Here is an 18,142-nt window from a genome sequence, read left to right as displayed (position 1 = left end):
AATGAATCTCAGGTTAGTATTTGGTGACATATACTTTAAGTACTTTGATAACAAATTTACTTTGACATCAGAGCAGAATTAGGCCATTCGGCCCATTAACTGTGTTGTCATCAAATTATGGCTGATATATTATTTCCTCTCACCCCCATCCTTCTGGTTCTCTCCATAACCTTTGACACCTTTACTAATCAAGAACCTATCCTCCTCTGCCTTAAATACACCCAATGACTTAGACTCCACAACGCCGACTGTATTTTTTCCCCATTGATGCTGCCTGGCCTGTTGAGTTCCTCCAGCATTTTGTGTGTGTAGGCTAATGCACAAGATTTTGAAAATTTTGAGCAACATACACAAAATGCTAAACTCTGACGATTGTCTATTTCCCCTGACCGAGTGCGTTCCTCCCGGCGTTTCGTGGGCGTGTTGACGGTCGGGAACAGCTCCACTTACCGACCCGTGACGTGTGCCGAGACCCGGCTTCCACAGCCTATCGCGCCGCGGAGCGCGACCTGGTGCCGCTCGGCCGCCGGGTGCGCGCCGCCGGAGTTCCCGCGGCCGCACGCTTTGCGGAGCTGACGTGCGGACATCGCGACAACGCCGCAAAGTGCGCGGCGGCGGCGGCGGCGGGGTTAGGCCGGCGACGGGCGGGCGTTTAGTTTGGCTTGGTGCTCGACGGGGCGTGATAGAGCGGGCACCGTGGCGGAGCGGCCCTGGGTAAGTGATCCATCGGCCAGCGGGTCCTCTCATTGTTTAGCTCATAAAGAAGCAGCACTCCCCATCGCCCGCCTGCTGGCGACGACGGCGCACTGGGAGTCCGCGTTCCAGTGGAACACGCTGACACTGTCCGAGAGTTCCAGTGGAACACGCTGACACTGTCCGAGAGTTCCAGTGGAACACGCTGACACTGTCCGAGAGTTCCAGTCGGACGCGGCCTGGAGTCTCTTCACCGCGTATCCGACTGGCGGCTAGATTCAGCAGCATTGCAGGAACTTCTTCCGTCTTTCTCTCCCTCCCTCCCTGCTCTCCACCTCCCTCTCTCTCTCTCTCGGTTGTTTGGGAGTCTTTCCTAACCCAGGTTAGCGTCCACCTCCCGATATTTACGTCGCTCCAAGCGGAGCTAACGGGTTCATTTGTCGCCGGAATCTTTCCCTTTAACAAATCTCCGACCGAAAACAACCAAACACGTTCGCCGGCCTCATAAACTGGGGGCCAGGACCCTCCGTTAAGTGCTGTAAATGTTCCGTCACTGTTTTCTTGTACTCCATTTCGATTATTGGTTATCAATTAAAAGTTCACGGATTCCCTTAAAAACCTTGTTTACACTGTCTCCCATCTCGATTCCCGTAAGATATTTTCTCCGAGTGGCGCAGCCTCATCTGTTTTGGCGATATGAACTTCCGGGCAGGTGGTTTTGATATGTTTTCTTTTTCATCAATGTGAGGCCATGATTAGAGTACATTTCTTATTGGCCTTTTCATGTACAGCGCTTCCGTTTTTAACTCTTACTCCTCTCCTCCCCGCCCCCAAAAAAACTAGGAAACTAACGCATTCCAGTCACCAGTTTTACGCATTTGATGGATCCTACTGTATATTATTTTTGCCACGGTGTATCAAACGATCTGCCTGCCCCTGCCCCTTTCAACAATGAAATGAAGATTCCATGACATTCTAATTTGCCTCTCAAGTCACCCCTGCTTTCTTGTGTTGTATTTCTAGTATGTTGCAGTTGCCACAATTCAGGATGTTGCAGACAAACATTTTTTTTTCATAATTCTTTCGAGATGCAACATTATAACCGATGTTTTGAGTATTCTTTTGAAAATCAGCTAATTTTCATTATTCTGTCATTCCCTCTCCCAACGTTGTTCCTTTTACATTGTGATCCTTTGTGCATTCGTCTTTTGTTTTAAACTCTTGGAACTTGCATCCTATTGTAAGCCTTGCCTTTTGCTCTTTCCCTGTGTTACTCAACTTCCCTTCTTTCTCTGCCTATCAACTCAAATCTGTTGCATTTCTAACTTTTCTCACATTTTGATGAAAGACAGTACTGTGAAACAAATAACTGTTTCTCTGGAGATGCTATGTGATCTGCTGAGTGTTTCCACCATTTCTGTTTCAGCTTCTTGTACACTTCAGCTGTTAAGCTTATTGGGTGCTGGAGGTGGGAAGATATTTAGATATTTTGTGTTGTAGTAATTTCAAAAGAATCCACAAAATCCTGTCTTAAAGCTATACTTTGTAACACACACAAAATTCTGGAAGAACTCAGCAAGCCAGGCAGCATCTATAGGGGGGAGAAAAAAAGTAGTCGACATTTTGGGCATTGCTTTGTTTTTCTGTTTTTTATTTTGCTGCTGGGATGCAGGAGCCTGAGGTTTGGTAAATCTCGAATTTTAAAATTTGAGTTGCTTTCACTCCCAGTCAGAATAGAAAAATAAAAAGTACAATAAATATATATACAATTTGGTTTTTAGTGTATTGCACTGTACTGCTGAGGCAAAACAACAAACTTCACCACATATGCCAGTGATATTAAACCTGATTCTGAGTGGGAGTGATAGCAAGAGGTAGGTAAAGTGGTAGAGGCACACAAGCAAAAGATTCAAAGTACATTTATTTTCAAAATATGTACACAGTATACAACCATAAAATTTGTCTTCCCACAGACACCCACGGAACAAAGAAACACCATGGAACCTGTTTAGAGAAAACATCAAACACCCAACGCGCAAAAAAAAGAACTAATTGCGCAAATGGCAAAAAAAGAGCGAAAAACGCAGAATATAAAACATCAAAAAGGCAGATATCCAACTCAAATTTTAAAAATCTACGGATTCACCTAACCTCTGGCTCTTTGCTTAAGTTTGGACTTAAGTGTATCCACAGCCACTATTCTATGATAAGCCTTGTAATAGGTTTTGGAGGAAGTATTCGTGGGTGAATGTAAAATCAAGGTATTGTTTACTCACTGCCTTTCATTTTCTTTAGAGGGTTTGGAATAAAAACAACCAGGAATCTATTCTGTGGACATGTATTAGAAAATAATTACTGTGAGGAATAGAATACTGTCTCTTTTAAAATTGGCACGTATAGAAGATTTGGGGGAGGTTTGATAGAGGTATACACAATTATGAGGGGTATAGATGGGTAAATGCAAGCAGGCTTTTTCCAATAAGACTGGGTGGGACTACAACTAGAGATCATGGGTTAAGGCTGAAATGTTTAAGGAGAACATGAGGGGAAACTTCTTCACTCAGGGTGGTGAGAGTGTGGAACGAGCTGCCAGCGCGAGTGGTGAGTGTGGGTTGGATTTCAACGTTTAAGAGATGTTTGGATAGGCACATGATGGGAGGGCTATGTTACAGTGTAGGTCGAGGGACTAGGCAGTAAATGGTTCGCCATAGACTGGATAGGCCAAAGGGCCTCTTTCTGTGCTGTAGTTTTCTGTGTCTATGAAGAAGCATCAGAATGCTTTGAAATTAAATATGAGATAAGGTCATTAGAATGCTTGATTGGTTTTGGTTGTTCATTTGTGGAATTAAATAGAACTTCCTAAAGTACTGATATTTAATGTTTAATCCAGCCCTATTTCTGCCTGTTCATATCATTCCCAGTTAAACAGCTCAATTTTTTAGAGGAGGTGCAGGCTTTTCTATTTATGTAAATACATCTGCAACCTGTCTTCCCCCTGACCCTATCCTCTTTTTTTCTTTTCCCTTGTCGTTTTACATTCTTGCACCCCATGCTACCATAGTGATCCCAGGATGCCACAGTGTAGTTGGACCAAGGCCCTGTGGTGTGCCAGAGGTGAGCTCCTTGGAGATTAGAGATCCCAGCCAACATGGAAGCTGGTGTTAGTAAGCTTTTCTGAATTACCGAGTGAAATTTGTGCTAGGATCGTGGCTAAGGTATTAACACTAAATCTGTTCTCATATGAACAATATAGATCATTTTATACATTGCATTCCATACTCTTTGAATCACAAGACGCTATCAATGTTAATAAAAATTGCTGCTATATGTTACATTTTCCATAGCATAGCTGAAGCAATACTCCTACATATCAAAATAAAATAAGATTTTGTAGCTCTTCTTGGGTTTCTACATTTTTGTTTAGTTTAATGGTAGCTCTGAGAGACATATTTATTGCTTTCGTAGTGGAAGGAACCTGTAATTTGGACAGAGGGTAAGAGAAGCTGTTCAGTTTATTTTCTTTACAAGCTGACAGTGGTTTCCCAGCCACCTCATATGTTGACATTTGAAGTTGTCACTGCAAAGAGGTGTTTTACCCTATCTTCATAAAAATATTTTCACTGCTTCAACTCTGCCTCATTTGATCTTTCTGTCAGATGCCTATGTTCACTTATGCATGCAAACCACTCTTTTGTAAATTTGGTGTTCCATCTCTTTGCCTCTTCCTTTCCTTCTCATTCCTTGGAAAATGTTGTCACATTCCAACTGATTTCCAGCATCAAAATCAGAAACAAATTTAGTTTCGCTGATAGGTCAAGAAATTTGTTTTGTGTCAGCAGTATAGTGCAATACATGTACTTAATGTAAGTTGCAACAAGAAATTTAAAGATAAACAGAGCTAAATAGTGTTCATGGGTCATTTATAAATATATATGATGGCAGAGGGGAGACCTGTTCTTAAAATGTTGAATGTTTGTCTTCAGCCTCCTGTACTTTCTCCCTGATGGTAGTAATGAGACGAAGAAACCAATTACTTTCAGTTACATTTCCACCTTTTTCATGGTAGTGCAGTGATTACTTGCAACATTAATCTTTCCTCATCCATCTTGAGCTGTCAGCGGTCTTTGACATGATCCAGTTCTACTCCCAAGTAAGACTGCCGCTCCAATTTCCCTACTGGCACAACAGGTGCCATTTCATTGGCTCTTCACTCAACCCTGGAACATCTAGATTACAAGGATGCTCCTTATCGACTACAGCTCAGCATGCAACATTTTTCATCCCCTTGAAGCTAATCAATAAGCTTCAAGACCTTAGCCTCAATATCTCCTTATGCAGTTTGGATCCTTGATTTCCAGACTTACAAACCCCAGTCAAGTTGGAGCTGGTAACGGCATCTCACCTACTATCTCCATCAGCACAGGTGCACCACAAGGCTCTGTGCTTAGCCCCCTGCTCTACTCCCTTTATATTTATGACTTAAGCACAGCAGCAATGCCATATTTAAGTTTGCTGATGACGCCACTGTCGTTGGCCAAATCAAACAGTTACTATTCCTCAACCATCAAGCTCTTGAACCAGTGGGGATAACTTCACTCAACCTCACTCATCCCATCACTGAACTGATCCCAAAACCTATGGACATACTTTCAAGGACTCTTCATCTCTTGTTCTTGATATTTATTGCTTATTTATTAATTATATCTTTTCTTTTGTATTTGCACCGTTTGTTGTCCTTCGCACACTGGTTGCTTGTCTATCCTGTTGGGTGCGGTCTTTCATTAATTCTATTTTGTTTCTTGGGTTTGCCCGCAAGAAAACGAATCTGGCAGTTGTATATGATACATATGTCTATTGTAATAATAAATTTACTTTTAACTTTGAGATTGAACAGGCCTAGTTCCCTGTTACCAACTAAAAAGCCACAGTTGGATAATCACCACCAGTAACTTGACTATTATCTCCATTATCTTCTTAGCTTCTCTTTGCTTGTTACCAAGAGAAAATGAATATCAATTTTCACAAGGACATTGTCATCTTTAGTAGAGCCAACAGCAGACATTGAAACCTGTTCTGTAGATAGTTCAAACTAAAATGCTAGAATGGAACAAGAAGTTACACGTTGGAACTGATAAAACGTGAATTTAGAACTGACATCAAAATGCTCATTGAGTAATAAACTCATTGACTAAGTCTTCAAAATATTGGTAAAGGTGAGAAGCACAGGGGGTGGGATGAAGGTAAATTGGTTTTAATTTTTATTCAATTTATCATGGATCTTTGAATTTAATATTTACTAATGAATGCATTCTGTTGATTAACATTTGGATGTAATAAGCGGTGGAATCCATGTGTCCTCACACATACGTTCTTTCAATTGAGAGCCGTGGTGTGAACTCCAATTGGAATTGGTTTATCAATGTCACATGTGCTGAAATACAGTCCAGTACTCCTAATGTCGCCTGCTGTACGTTGGTGAGACCCATCATAAATTGGGGGAACCACTTCAATGAGCACCTCCATTCCAACCACCAAAAGGCAGAACTTCCCAGTGATCAAATTTTAATTCTGATTCCTATTTCCGTTCTAACGTGTCAGTCCGTGGTCTCCTCCGTGGTCCGTGGCCACCCTCAGGATGGAGGAGCAATACCTCGTACTTCGTCTGGGTTGCTTCCAACCTGTTGGCATGAATATCAATTTCTCTTTCCAGTTTAAAAAAAAAAATTCCATCTCCCTCCCCTCTTCTATTCCCACTCAGGCCTCTTACCACTTCTCACCTGCCTATCACCAGCCCCTGGGGCCCGTCTTCCTTCCCTTTCTCCTATGGTCCACTGGGCTCTCCTATCAGATTCCTTCCTCTCCAGCTCTTTACCTTTCCCATTCACCTGGCTTCACCGATCACCTAGCTATCCTCCTTCCCCTCCCCATTTTATTCGGGCTTCCTTTCCAGTCATGAAGAAGGGTCGAAACGTCAACTGTTAATTGAATTCCATAGATGCTGCCTGACCTGCTGAGTTCCTCCAGTATTTTGTGTGTGTTATAGTAAAATGATTTTGTTTGCGTGCCATCCAGTCAGGTCATGCCATAGATAAGTACAGGGTACCAACAAGTTAAATTTACCTTGCATTGTGTTGGAATTTAGAGCCAGAATTAACTTTGCCATTCAACTAATAACTTAAATCTTATCACAGCAGCTATTCTATTTTTGAAAAACCTGAAGTAATTTAATTATTGTGATATATCATTTTACATTCATCATAGCAGCACAGAAATGTAACCTTTTGCCAGCAATACTGCAATGCGCAGCGAACTTGATGGGGCAAATGGCTTGTTTCTGTTCCTGTGTTCTTATACCAGTGTCAATCTTTTGCCCATCAGTGTTCATTCCAGTTGCCCACACTTGATCCGTATCCTTCTCTGCCCTACCTGTTTAAAGGCTTGTCTAAATATCTCCTAAACCTTGTGAATGTATCTGACTACACCACCACATCCTCTGATGGTGAGTTTCAGATATCAATTTCCCTCCAATCATATTTAAAACTTCTTCCTCTCTTGTTTTTGATATCACTACCATGGGGGGGGGGGGGGGTGGGAATGATTCTGGCTACGATATACTTCTATCAGGTCTGCTCTCAGCCTCCTACACTCCAGGGAAAACTACTCAGTCTCTCCCTTAACTAAATTACTCCAGTCTGGGCAACAGACTGGTGAATCTCCTCTGCACCCTGTCCAGTACAAACACATGTATAGAATGGTGATTAGAACTGCCCATGGTTACATAAGTACAGTCAAATCACATTTTGTAAAGTGGCAACATTATGTCCCAACTTTCATATTCTAGCTCTGACCTCTGAAGACAAGCATGGCATATATGTGTTCTTCACTCTAGGACCAGAGAGCACAGCCTCAGAGGGGCGTCCATTAGAACAGATGAGGAAAAATGTCTTCACCCTGAGGTCAGTGAATGTGTGGAATTAATTACCACAGACAGTTGTGGAGACCAAGTCATTGAGCATATCTAAAGCAGAGGTTAATGGTTCTTGATTAGTCTGGATGTCAAGGAGAAAGCATGAGAATGGGGTTCAGAGGGATAATAGATCAGCCATTATGGAATGGCTTAACTCTGCTCCTATGTGTTCCGGTCCTTGGGGAACTACAGACTTCCATACAAGGCACCTTTGTTCATCAGCATTCTTTACTGTCCCGCCATTTTAGTGTGCATGTCCTACTCTACCCCTGTTTGACATCCCTATTTTACTGCATTGTTACCTACTTCTGGAACTCTCATTTCACATTGACATCTGTAAATGTTTTGAAAACTGACAGAAAACTAGATCCAGGGTCAAATGTGATATTAGAAAAATTCATCAACAACTTATTCAGAGATTGTGTTTTAAAGAACTATTAGAGGAAATAGAGAGTTTAGACCATAAGTCAGAAGCAGAATTAGGCCATTTGGTCCAATGTCTGCTCTGCCATTCTATCATGGCTGATTTATTTTCCCACTCAACCCCATTCTCCTGCCTTTTCCTCATAACCTATCATGCCATTACTAATCAAAAATTAATCTACCTCTGTTTCAAATATACCCAAATCACTTGCCCATGCGACCGTCTGTGGCAGTGAATTCCACAGATTCTGCACTGTGGCTAAAGAAAATCCTTTTCATCTCTGTTCAAAAAGGACGTGCTTCTATTCTGAGGCTGTGCTCTCTGGTCGTAGACTCTCCCACTATTCAAAACATCCTCTCTGTGTCCACTCTTGCTAGACATTTCAGTGTTCATTAAATTTTAATGAGGTTCTCTTACCCCCCCCCCCCCCCGCCCCATTCTTCTAAACTCCAGCAAGTATTGCTCCATATTTGATAGATTTTAATGAGATCCCCCTCATTCTTCTAAACTCCAGTGATTACAGACCCAGGGCCATCAAACACTCCTCTTATGTTAATTCTTTCATTCAATAGACAATAGGTGCAGGAGTAGGCCATTTGGCCCTTCTAGCCAGCACCGCCATTCACTGTGATCATGGCTGATCATACACAATCAGTACCCCGTTCCTGCCCTCTCCCCATATCCCTTGACCCCGCTATCTATAAGAGCTCTATCTAACTCTCTCTTGAATGCATCCAGAGACTTGGCCTCCACTGCCTTCTGGGGCAGAGCATTCCACATATCCACCACTCTTCTGGGTGAAAGAGTTTTTCCGCATCTCTGTTCTAAATGGCCTACCCCTTATTCTTAAACTGTGGCCTCTAGTTCTGGACTCACCCATCAGCGGGAACATGCTTCCTGCCTCGAGCGTGTCCAATCCCTTAATAATCATATGTCTCAATCAGATCCCCTCTCATCCTTCTAAATTCCAGTGTATACAAGCCCAGTCGCTCCAATCTTTCAACATATGACAGTCCCGCCATTCCGGGAATTAACCTTGTGAACCTACGCTGCACTCCCTCAATAGCAAGAATGTCCTTCCTCAAATTTGAAGACCAAAACTGCACACAATATTCCAGGTGGGGTCTTACCAGGGCCCTGTACAGCTGCAGAAGGACCTCTTTACTCCTATACTCAATTCCTCTTGTTATAAAGGCCAGCATGCCATTAGCTTTCTTCACTGCCTGCTGTACCTGCATGCTTGCTTTCATTGACTGATGTACAAGAACACCTACAAGAATTCCTGTGATCATTTTTGAAAGCCACCTGCAGACCCTCTCCAATGCTAGCATATCTTTTCTTAAATAGGGGGCCCAAAGCTGTTCACAAATGTAGCCTGACAAATAAATACCTTATAAAGCCTCAACATTACATCCTTGCTCTTGTGTTTTAATCATTGCATTTGCCTTCCTTATTACAGACCCGGCCTGCGAGTTAACCTATAGGGAATCCTGCACTGTGACTCCAAAGTCCCTTGCACCTGCAATCTCTGAATTCGCTCCTCATTTAGAAAAAGCTTATACTTTTATTCCTTCTACCAAAGTGCAAGACCGTACACTGAGTTCCATCTGCTACTTCTTTGCTCAGTCTCCTGATTTGCCCAAGTCTTTTTGCAGACTCCCTGCTTCCTTGACACCTTCTGCCTCTCTACCTATCTTTTTATCATCTCAAACGTGGCCACAAAGCCATCAATTCTGGTGTTGAGATCATTAATGTATAACTTGAGAAGGAGCAGCTCTGACATTGACTCCTGTGGAACACCCATAGTCACTGGCAGCCAACCAGAAAATTCCCACTCTCTACCTTCTGCCAACAACACACACAAAATGCTGGGTAGAACACAGCAGGCCAGGCAGCATCGATAGGGAGAAGCGCTGTCGACGTTTCGGGCCGAGACCCTTCGTCTCAAACCGTACGAAGGGTCTCGGCCCGAAACGTCCACAGCACTTCTCACTATAGATGCTGCCTGGCCTGCTGTGTTCTACCAGCATTTTGTGTGTGTCATTGTTTGAATTTCCAGCATCTGCAGATTTCCTCGTGTTTGCTCTACCTTCTGCCAGTAGCCGTTCTTCTGTTCATTCTATTATGTTTCCTGTAATACCATGGGCTCTTGTTTAACAGCTGTACCTTGTCAAAGGTTTTCTGAAAATCCAAGTAAGCAACATCCAGTAACTCTCCTTTGTCTATTCTGCCTATAATTTCATCAAGAAATTTCAACAGATTTGTCAGGCAAGACTTGCTCTCAAGGAAATCTGACTTCAGCCTATTTTATCATGCGCCTCCAAGTATCCTGATAGCTCATTTTTAATAATGAACTGGATAAAGTTTTGCATGTTTACAGATGAAATTCCAGAGTGAGAGGGAAATAGCAAAGGTAGAATTGCAAGCAGTGACAAAGGATAAGCAAGCAGATGAAATAGGTTGTCCACAGGTGGGCAAGTTTGGAGAGCTTGTTGCAGGTTTGAAGGAGTTGATTGATATTGTCTAGATTTGAAGGAAGTTAAACAGTGATAACTTGAAATTTTATATGCTGGACTATTTCTCACTTGTATTTGTAATCTTTCTGACCAGTTTCACTGGCTAGGTCAGATTGACTGGAGAGATTTTTGATGGTGGAAGCCATTGTAGGTTGCCCAGGGCAGGGACAGCAGGTACCTAGAACATAGTGCAGTGCTGAACTTTAAACTTACTCCAAGATCAATCTAAGTGCTATATGGAATACCACAGTAAAATTTCTAATAAAGTTAATCTTTATGGCGTGATTCTCTTACAGTTTAGTTTTTTTGAGTGAGTTCAAACATGACAGAGAACTACAAATATGTGTGACATCTGTAGGAAAAAAATCTCCATATAATGTCAAATCATATTTTCTTGAAGCAAATCATTGACTTGCTCCTAAAGAAAGCCTTACCCAGCAAGAATATCCTGGAAATTCAGGAGGTTTCAATTGACCATTTTAGTCTGTTTAGAAAGTGAGAAGAAGTTTAGAAGCTTAATTCTCTAAAAAGAGCAGGCTGGTATGTTGTGGGCTTGCCTTTCATAAAACCTTTTGGGAGAGAAAATAATGTGGTTATGGATATACATGTGAGTTGGTAGTAGTACTTCATCTATGAAATAATCTAGAGCTTTCCAACCTGACCCCTCAGTTAATGGTAAAGGACCATGGCATTAAAAAGGTTGGGAATCCCTGAAGTAACTCCTGCTTGACTTCCATGATAAATAAATTTGATATTAAAGAATGTTCTGCAGTTTCTGTGCTTTGCTGTTCCAAAGAGTCTTGCATTCCTTCAAGGAGTAGTTCAGCATTTGAAACTTCTGGTCACTGTCCTCACTATTTCATATCCCCTAAAATAATCTCAAATTGTAAGCTTTAGTTGTTAAGTTTGGTTAAAAAATTTTCGTAGTCCTCAAATAAAGATCATGGCTTCACCTCATTGCCTTGGGATGGCCATTGGAGACCTTTTTACTTCCATATGTCATGTTGGAAAGCAAATTACTGCTTTTGCCTGTGGAACTGCAGCCCAGTTGAGGGCCACAGTAAACAGTCATGAGGTAAAGAAACCAAGCAATCGAAAGTTGTGTGTGATTTGAAAATTATATGGGACCAGCATAAAATCAAAAGTGCTATGATGTAGAAACAAAAATTCTTTTCATAATTCCTGATGATACTGTTGGTGGGCAAATGCTTAAACAGATAGTCTTTTGACATATATTTACATAAAATTTGTAATAATACATTTCCCCTTACATAAAAATAAGTGTACATTCAAGATTACTTAATATAATTTCCAATATACAGATCTAAAAGAGAAAAAAAAATTGTTATTCCAGATCTAATACAGTGCAAACAGTCACAAAAAGATGAAGAACATAATTAAAAAACGCAATAAATATAAATACGTAAGATATACATTGTTTGTACAGTACTGTAATTTCAATTTACTGCTTGCAATTCATTTTACATTAAGAACTAAAGACTGGTTCTTGCTTGAAATAATGTCTACTATATTCACTTAATGGGGTGGAGGTAATCGACCAAAGGAGGTGTAAAGTATTTCTTCCCTTTGCTAGCTTGGAGGCCACCCTTGGGTAAGATGTAGCACTTGCTTAGCTCCTGGATCAGGGTCACGTGAAGCCACAGGAGCAGGTGGTGGATGGTCGTATGAGCAGCTGGTGCACATCATAAGTCCAGGTTAAGCAACCACTGACGCCAGGCAAACAATCTCTGAAGAGTACTGATAACGGCTGGGGTCACCTGTCTTGCAAAGAGTGCCGAGAAGAGGGTAATGACAAACCATTTCTGTGGTTGCTCATACGACCATCCATCACCTGCTCCCATAGCTTCCCGTGACCCTGATCGTGACCTAATTGGGTGCTTCATCTTGCCCAAGGGTGATCTTCAGGCTAGCGGAGGGAAGGAGCACTCTGCACCTCCTTTGGTTGAGGCGTATCTCCATACTGCCACCCAAAAGCAAAGCTCCTCTAAAATATAGCACCCAGATGCTTATTTTCTTCTGCAGCAGGGTCATCAGTTTATATGTAAGAATCCTATGTCTTTTAAATAGAAGTTCCAGTCCAATGTCAAAGCAGAATAGAAGCTTCCTATTGATTTTTATAAGATTGATTGGGGGGAAAAAAAAGAAATATTATTTCAAATTGAGCCAGTATTTTTGCATGCTACTTTTGGCAATTGGAGTACAAGGCCTGCATTTTTATTTCTACATTGACATAAGCTATATGCAAGAAGTCACTGGGCATTAATGAATTTAGTTTCCCTTTAGAATCATGTACATCTCAAAACTGTCTTCTGAAAATGCTTTCCTGGGAGATGAGAGAAATCTTAGGAACTATGAAATATTATGAGGTGCAAAACGCTGTTTTTACTTAATTACTTCCATCTAACTTAATTCTCTCCGGAAATTAGCCCACCAGAATTCATTTAATTCCTGATTTTTCTTGCCCCCCTGTGGGTGCCACGATGGCATAGCGGTTATTGCAATGCTATTACAGCTCCGGGCATCACAGTTTGGAATTCAATCCCGGCATCCTCTGTAAGGAATTTGTACATCCTCCCCATGGAGTGCGTGGGTTTTCCCTGGGTGCCTCACTTTCTTCCCAGTCCAAAGGACCTACCGGGTAGGTTAATTGGTCATCATAAATTGTCCCCTGATTAGATTAGGGTTAAATCGGGATTGTCGGGGGTTTCTCAAAGGGCCGGAAGAGGGCCAATTCCACGCTGTATCTCTAAATAAATAACAATATTTATCCTGGTGGTAGAAACGTGTAGCCAGCCATTATACTACTGATGTTCCAATTTCTAACTTGTGCCATTGAAGATTTTGCTGCAGTGGGTTATTTGATTATTTAGGAAAAAAAAATTATTTAGAGATACAACATGGTAACAGGCTCTTCTGGCCCAACAAGTGCTCACCACCTAATTACATCCATGTGACCAATTAACCTGCTAACCCATACATCTTTCAATTATGGGAGGAAACCCATGTGCACAGGGAAAATGTGTAAACTCCCTACTGCAGTGGGAATTGAACATGGGTCACTGGTATTGTACAGGGTTGAGCTTACCTTATCCAAAATGCTTGGGACCAGAAGTGTTCTGGATTTTGGAGATAACTTGGGAATGGGTCCCAAATCTAAACACAAAATCCATTTACGTGACTTATCTAGCTGGTGTGAAGTTCACAAAGTGAACAGTCCGCATTCTGATGTAATGGAGCTGAGTCCTCCACAGACGGTTGGAATTGAAGACTGCCCCCGACGGTGTCTATTTCCGGGTTCCAGCGCTGCAGTTGGCTTCATATCCACCAAAGGTTTCAAACAGCCACCCATTCCACAGCAACTATGACGGGGGGTATTTTTCTATAATATTTTTAATAATTTTGTGCATGAAATAATAATTACCTTCAATTTTCAGTTCATCATGATAGATCTTTGCTTGTTTCATGATCAGCATATTTGTTTACTCCACTCTTTCAATACACGATTGCTATCTTCATTTTTCACTTTATGCGGTGTTTCTCTATTTTTCATTAACGTCTGTTCAGTTCACGTGCGAGGTCACTTCTCAGAACTGTCTGTGGTGCGCATCACCTGGGAACCTTCCCAGTGCCTTCTGGAATTTTCCATCTGTGACGCCATGTCAGTGCTCAAAAATAATTCAGACCAGCGGTTTTAGGATTTTGGATAAGGCGTACTGAACCTGTAATAGCGTTATGCTACTGTGCCGCCCCAGTACTTGTCTGAATTAGATGTGTATTGTCTTTATAACTTCAAATTGCATTTATTTTACTTTTGAAAAGACTGGTCTCCCTCTAGGAAGAAAGCAGACCTGAATTTCATGTGATGTGTGCAATTTAATTGAGTGGTCATATAAAGAGAAAATAGTTTTCCTTTTTTCTTTTTAATCAAGTTAACATTTCTGATACAAAATCTCTGTTTTGATTTATTTTATTAGGATGGCTAGCTGCGGGAACATTGATCACGCGTCAAACATGCTTCCAGGAGGAAGGAAGTTAAGTGACTCCTGCACAAGCACAACACCAACCCTGACTGTACCAGAATGTGCTATTTGCCTGCAGACTTGTGTTCACCCTGTGAAACTGCCATGCAAACATATCTTCTGTTTCCTGTGTGTGAAAGGAGCATCGTGGCAGAGCAGGCGGTGTGCCCTTTGTCGGCAGGAAATCCCCGAAGACTTCCTAGACAAACCTGCTTTGCTGTCCCCTGAAGAGCTGAAGGCAGCGAGCCGGGGCAATGGCGAGTACGCCTGGTACTACGAAGGCACGAATGGCTGGTGGCAGTACGACGAACGCACAAGCACGGAGCTGGAGGATGCTCATATAAAAGGCAAGAAAACGATCGAGATGCTGATCGCTGGGTATTTGTACGTGGCAGACTTGGAGAACATGATTCAGTTCAGGCGTAACGAGCACGGCCGGCGCAGAAAGATGAAGCGAGATGTCGCAGATATTCCCAAGAAGGGAGTAGCAGGTCTCCGGTTAGACTGTGACTCCAGTTCGCTGACTTCAGAAAGGGAGAATTCTGCCGATGGAGCAGATAGTACCGCCGGTGTCGGATCTGTGCCAGCGTCAACGCAGCCTTCAGCCAGACAGGCACCCTCCCTAGCTGACCAGCCAGAGAGCCCACTCACACCTTCCCCGGATGTCAATGTGCTGCTTGTGAACTCACTCGCTCAACTGCAGCTCAGTAGCCACAGGGTGAGTCGGAATCACAGAGGTGAGGGGGAGGAGCACAGTGCGGCCAGGGTGTCGTATGATAACACAGAGTCGGCCACAAGCACTGACGCAGAGGACGAGAATGCCGGCCTGCTCCAGGAACCCACAGCCATTGCCCTCAATGGGCAAATACTTGTTTCTCCAACCAGTGAGCGGGAGAATGAGATACCAGGAGGTGAGCCATCCCCAGAAGGAGCAACAAGCAATGGTCTCAGAGCCAGGGAGCAGCACCCTGATGGACAGTGCACTGTGACAGAAGTCTAGACATTTTCAACTTCAATTCTTTAAAGAACTTAAGGGCAGATGAGGAATGTAGAATTTCTCAGCCAGAATTGCACTCGTTTAAAATCAGAACTAATTTTTAATTTCCATCATTTAGGCAAGATTGCCTTTTTCTTTTTTGCAATTCGTAGGTTTCTTTATGTAGAAGTTGCACGTGATTGTGGTAACATTAAATTTACTTTTATGTTTTAATATTTGTGTTGAATTTCAAAATGACTCACTCCCTTTGCATGTGGTGTGTTAAATGTGACATCTGAGCTCATCGCAAGCACCAGTTGTGCTGGAGGCCTTTCACTCTCCTTTGTAAAACGCCTCTTGTGAATAAAAGTCATTTTCCTGTGAGAATTAACTGGTTCTATCAGACAAAGGAATTTGGGTTTTATCTCATTATGTAGCCAAAGCTAGAATCATTGTTTTCCCTCTTGTTTTGTTTAATTTAGTTAGAAGATACATGACTACAATTCCCTTAAAATATAATTGTAATTGAAGCTGGTAATAGGTGTACAAATAATACTGTGTACATGGTTGATATTCAAGTGAAGTGTTAGACAAGTAGAAACAAGTAGTTGAATTCAAGTTTACATGATTCTGACTACAATAACAGTCAAATAAAGCTGAAGGTTTTTCTTAGTCATTGTCTTCACCCAGTGTTCTGCTTTCCTACACAGACTTAAGCTGAAAATGCATTATAACCATGTCCTCTGCTGTGACTTGATTTCAGCTTTTCTCACTAAGTACTCTTTGCTGTTTGGTTTTGATATGAAGGTTTTAAATGATTTATTGCAAGGTCGATAAACTAAAATTCATGGTTTTAACAAACATAAGAGATAGTGGATATCAAGAGCAGCACATACAAAATGCTGGAGGAACTTAACATATCAGACAGCATCTTTTGTAGAGGAATAAACAGTTGATGTTTATTCCTGGTGAAGGGTCTCAGCCCAAAGCGTTGACTGTTTTTCCTTGCCATAGATGCTGTCTGACCTGCTGAGATCCTCCAGCATTTTTTGAGTTAACGGTTTTAGTGGTATTTTTCCCATGCTGGTAATCTTGAGTAACAAAATGCTGGAGGAAGGTAGCAAATCAGGCAGCATCTTGGAGGGAAATAAACAATTGATGTTTCTGGGTAAAACGTTTCTGGGGCTGGATAGAAAAGGTGCAGAAGCCAGAATAAGGAGGGGGGTGGAAGGGGAGGATTACTAGGTGGCAGGTTACTAGCTGTGAGACAAGGCGAGGGGGAAGGTGGTAGGTGGGGCAAGGGGAATGAAGAAGCTGGGAGGTGATTGATGGAGGAGATAAAGGGCCAAAGAAGGAATATAAACATGAAAGGACAGTGGGGGGGGGGAACAGGAGGGAGGTAATGGGCAGAAAGGACAATGGAAGAGGAGACACTGTAACTAGGACAGGGAATGGAAAAAGGGAGGGTGGAGAAAGGGGGGAAGAAATTACCTCCAACCTGATGGCATGATAATTGACTTCTCCAACATTTGGTAATTATCCCCCTAACCCCTTCTGTCACTTTCCATACCTCAGTCTGGTTATCCTCACACCCCATATCTTCTCATGAACCCAACTCCTCCCTCTATTCCCCTTCTTCCATAATCAACTGTCTGTTCCTTCAGCCCTTTATTTCTTCCAGATGCTGCCAGGCTTGCTGAGTTCTTTCAGCATTTTGTATGTTTTTGCAGCGTTCACAGGTGACTTCAGCTCTAAATCAGTATCCAAGTATTAAAGTGAAGAGATTTCCTACCTTCTGACAATCTTAACAGAAACTAACTGGCATGGTTTTCTTGCTTCTTACTAAGAACTTCTCAGTCGCTAAACAATTAATATGCTGTTAGGCTGCAGAATGTTGGATTTAGTGTCTGGTCTATCTTGATTTAGTAAGTCTTGGGAAGGTTGATAAAAGTTGAATGACTTTTGAAGAAAAAGAATTCAAATCAGCTGGATTTAAAGATTTAGAATTAATTTGGCTGTCTCAGAGATGGGGCATATCCCCTGTAGGTAAAAAGTTACTGTGTCCAGCCCAGATGGACCAAATGGCATAATTCTGCTCCTATGTCTTAATGGTCTTATCCATGGGTGGTCCCTGTCACCATAGAGGTAAGTATAGTTCCCAACTTTTAATGACCACAAGACAACTGAAATTACATTAGATTAGCATTGCAATTAAGAAAGCCGAGAGAATCATAAGAATGCAGTATGTATTAGGGACAACTAACAGCCCAACTGTGCTTTTTTTAGTTTGTTGCCTAGGGGAAACTCGATCAACATTATCATTGTTAACTTTGAAAAAGTTGCTGCTCAGGGTTCTTCTCAGCAAAAATGCAACTCTATATCATTGGGATCATTTTGAGTTAGATTAACAAGTGCCTGGAAAGAGATCAATCAGGGAATAGTTAGATATTTGGATAGGTTATCAGTTGTGTATGGGCAGGGATTGCTAGGAAGACCATTGCTCTTCACTATTCTTAATCTGGATAT

The 18,142-nt window shown here is 42.0% G+C and overlaps 1 protein-coding gene across 4 annotated transcripts; it reads left to right on the top strand.

Moving 5' to 3' along the window:
- Positions 1-527: 527 nt before the first annotated feature.
- rnf146 (ring finger protein 146) lies at positions 528-16,288 on the top strand. Of its 4 annotated transcripts, none has more exons than XM_073057336.1 (3): positions 599-714; positions 7,583-7,649; positions 14,596-16,288. In XM_073057336.1, exons 2-3 carry the CDS (start codon positions 7,624-7,626, stop codon positions 15,638-15,640), a joined length of 1,071 nt encoding a protein of 356 aa, XP_072913437.1. In that variant the 5' UTR covers positions 599-714; positions 7,583-7,623; the 3' UTR covers positions 15,641-16,288. The 4 variants fall into 4 exon arrangements, with proteins under 4 accessions (XP_072913441.1, XP_072913437.1, XP_072913440.1 ...); XM_073057339.1 differs by lacking the exon at positions 7,583-7,649 and adding an exon at positions 2,667-2,954 and having other exon boundaries at positions 612-714; XM_073057338.1 differs by having other exon boundaries at positions 633-714; positions 7,535-7,649.
- The last annotated feature ends 1,854 nt before the right edge of the window (positions 16,289-18,142 follow it).

Source organism: Hemitrygon akajei, chromosome 9, assembly GCF_048418815.1.
Source record: "Hemitrygon akajei chromosome 9, sHemAka1.3, whole genome shotgun sequence".
Classification (NCBI taxonomy): Eukaryota; Metazoa; Chordata; class Chondrichthyes; order Myliobatiformes; family Dasyatidae; genus Hemitrygon; species Hemitrygon akajei.
Note: the sequence above shows the minus strand (reverse complement) of the source record. Positions and strands in the feature narration are given on the sequence as shown.

Bases quoted from the DNA above. Each gene is read 5' to 3' on its own strand.
- rnf146 (XM_073057336.1), top strand. From the start codon at position 7,624: ATGAGGAAAAATGTCTTCACCCTGAG. The intron at 7,650-14,595 runs GTCAGTGAATGT...TTATTTTATTAG, and splicing joins AAAAATGTCTTCACCCTGAG to GATGGCTAGCTGCGGGAACA.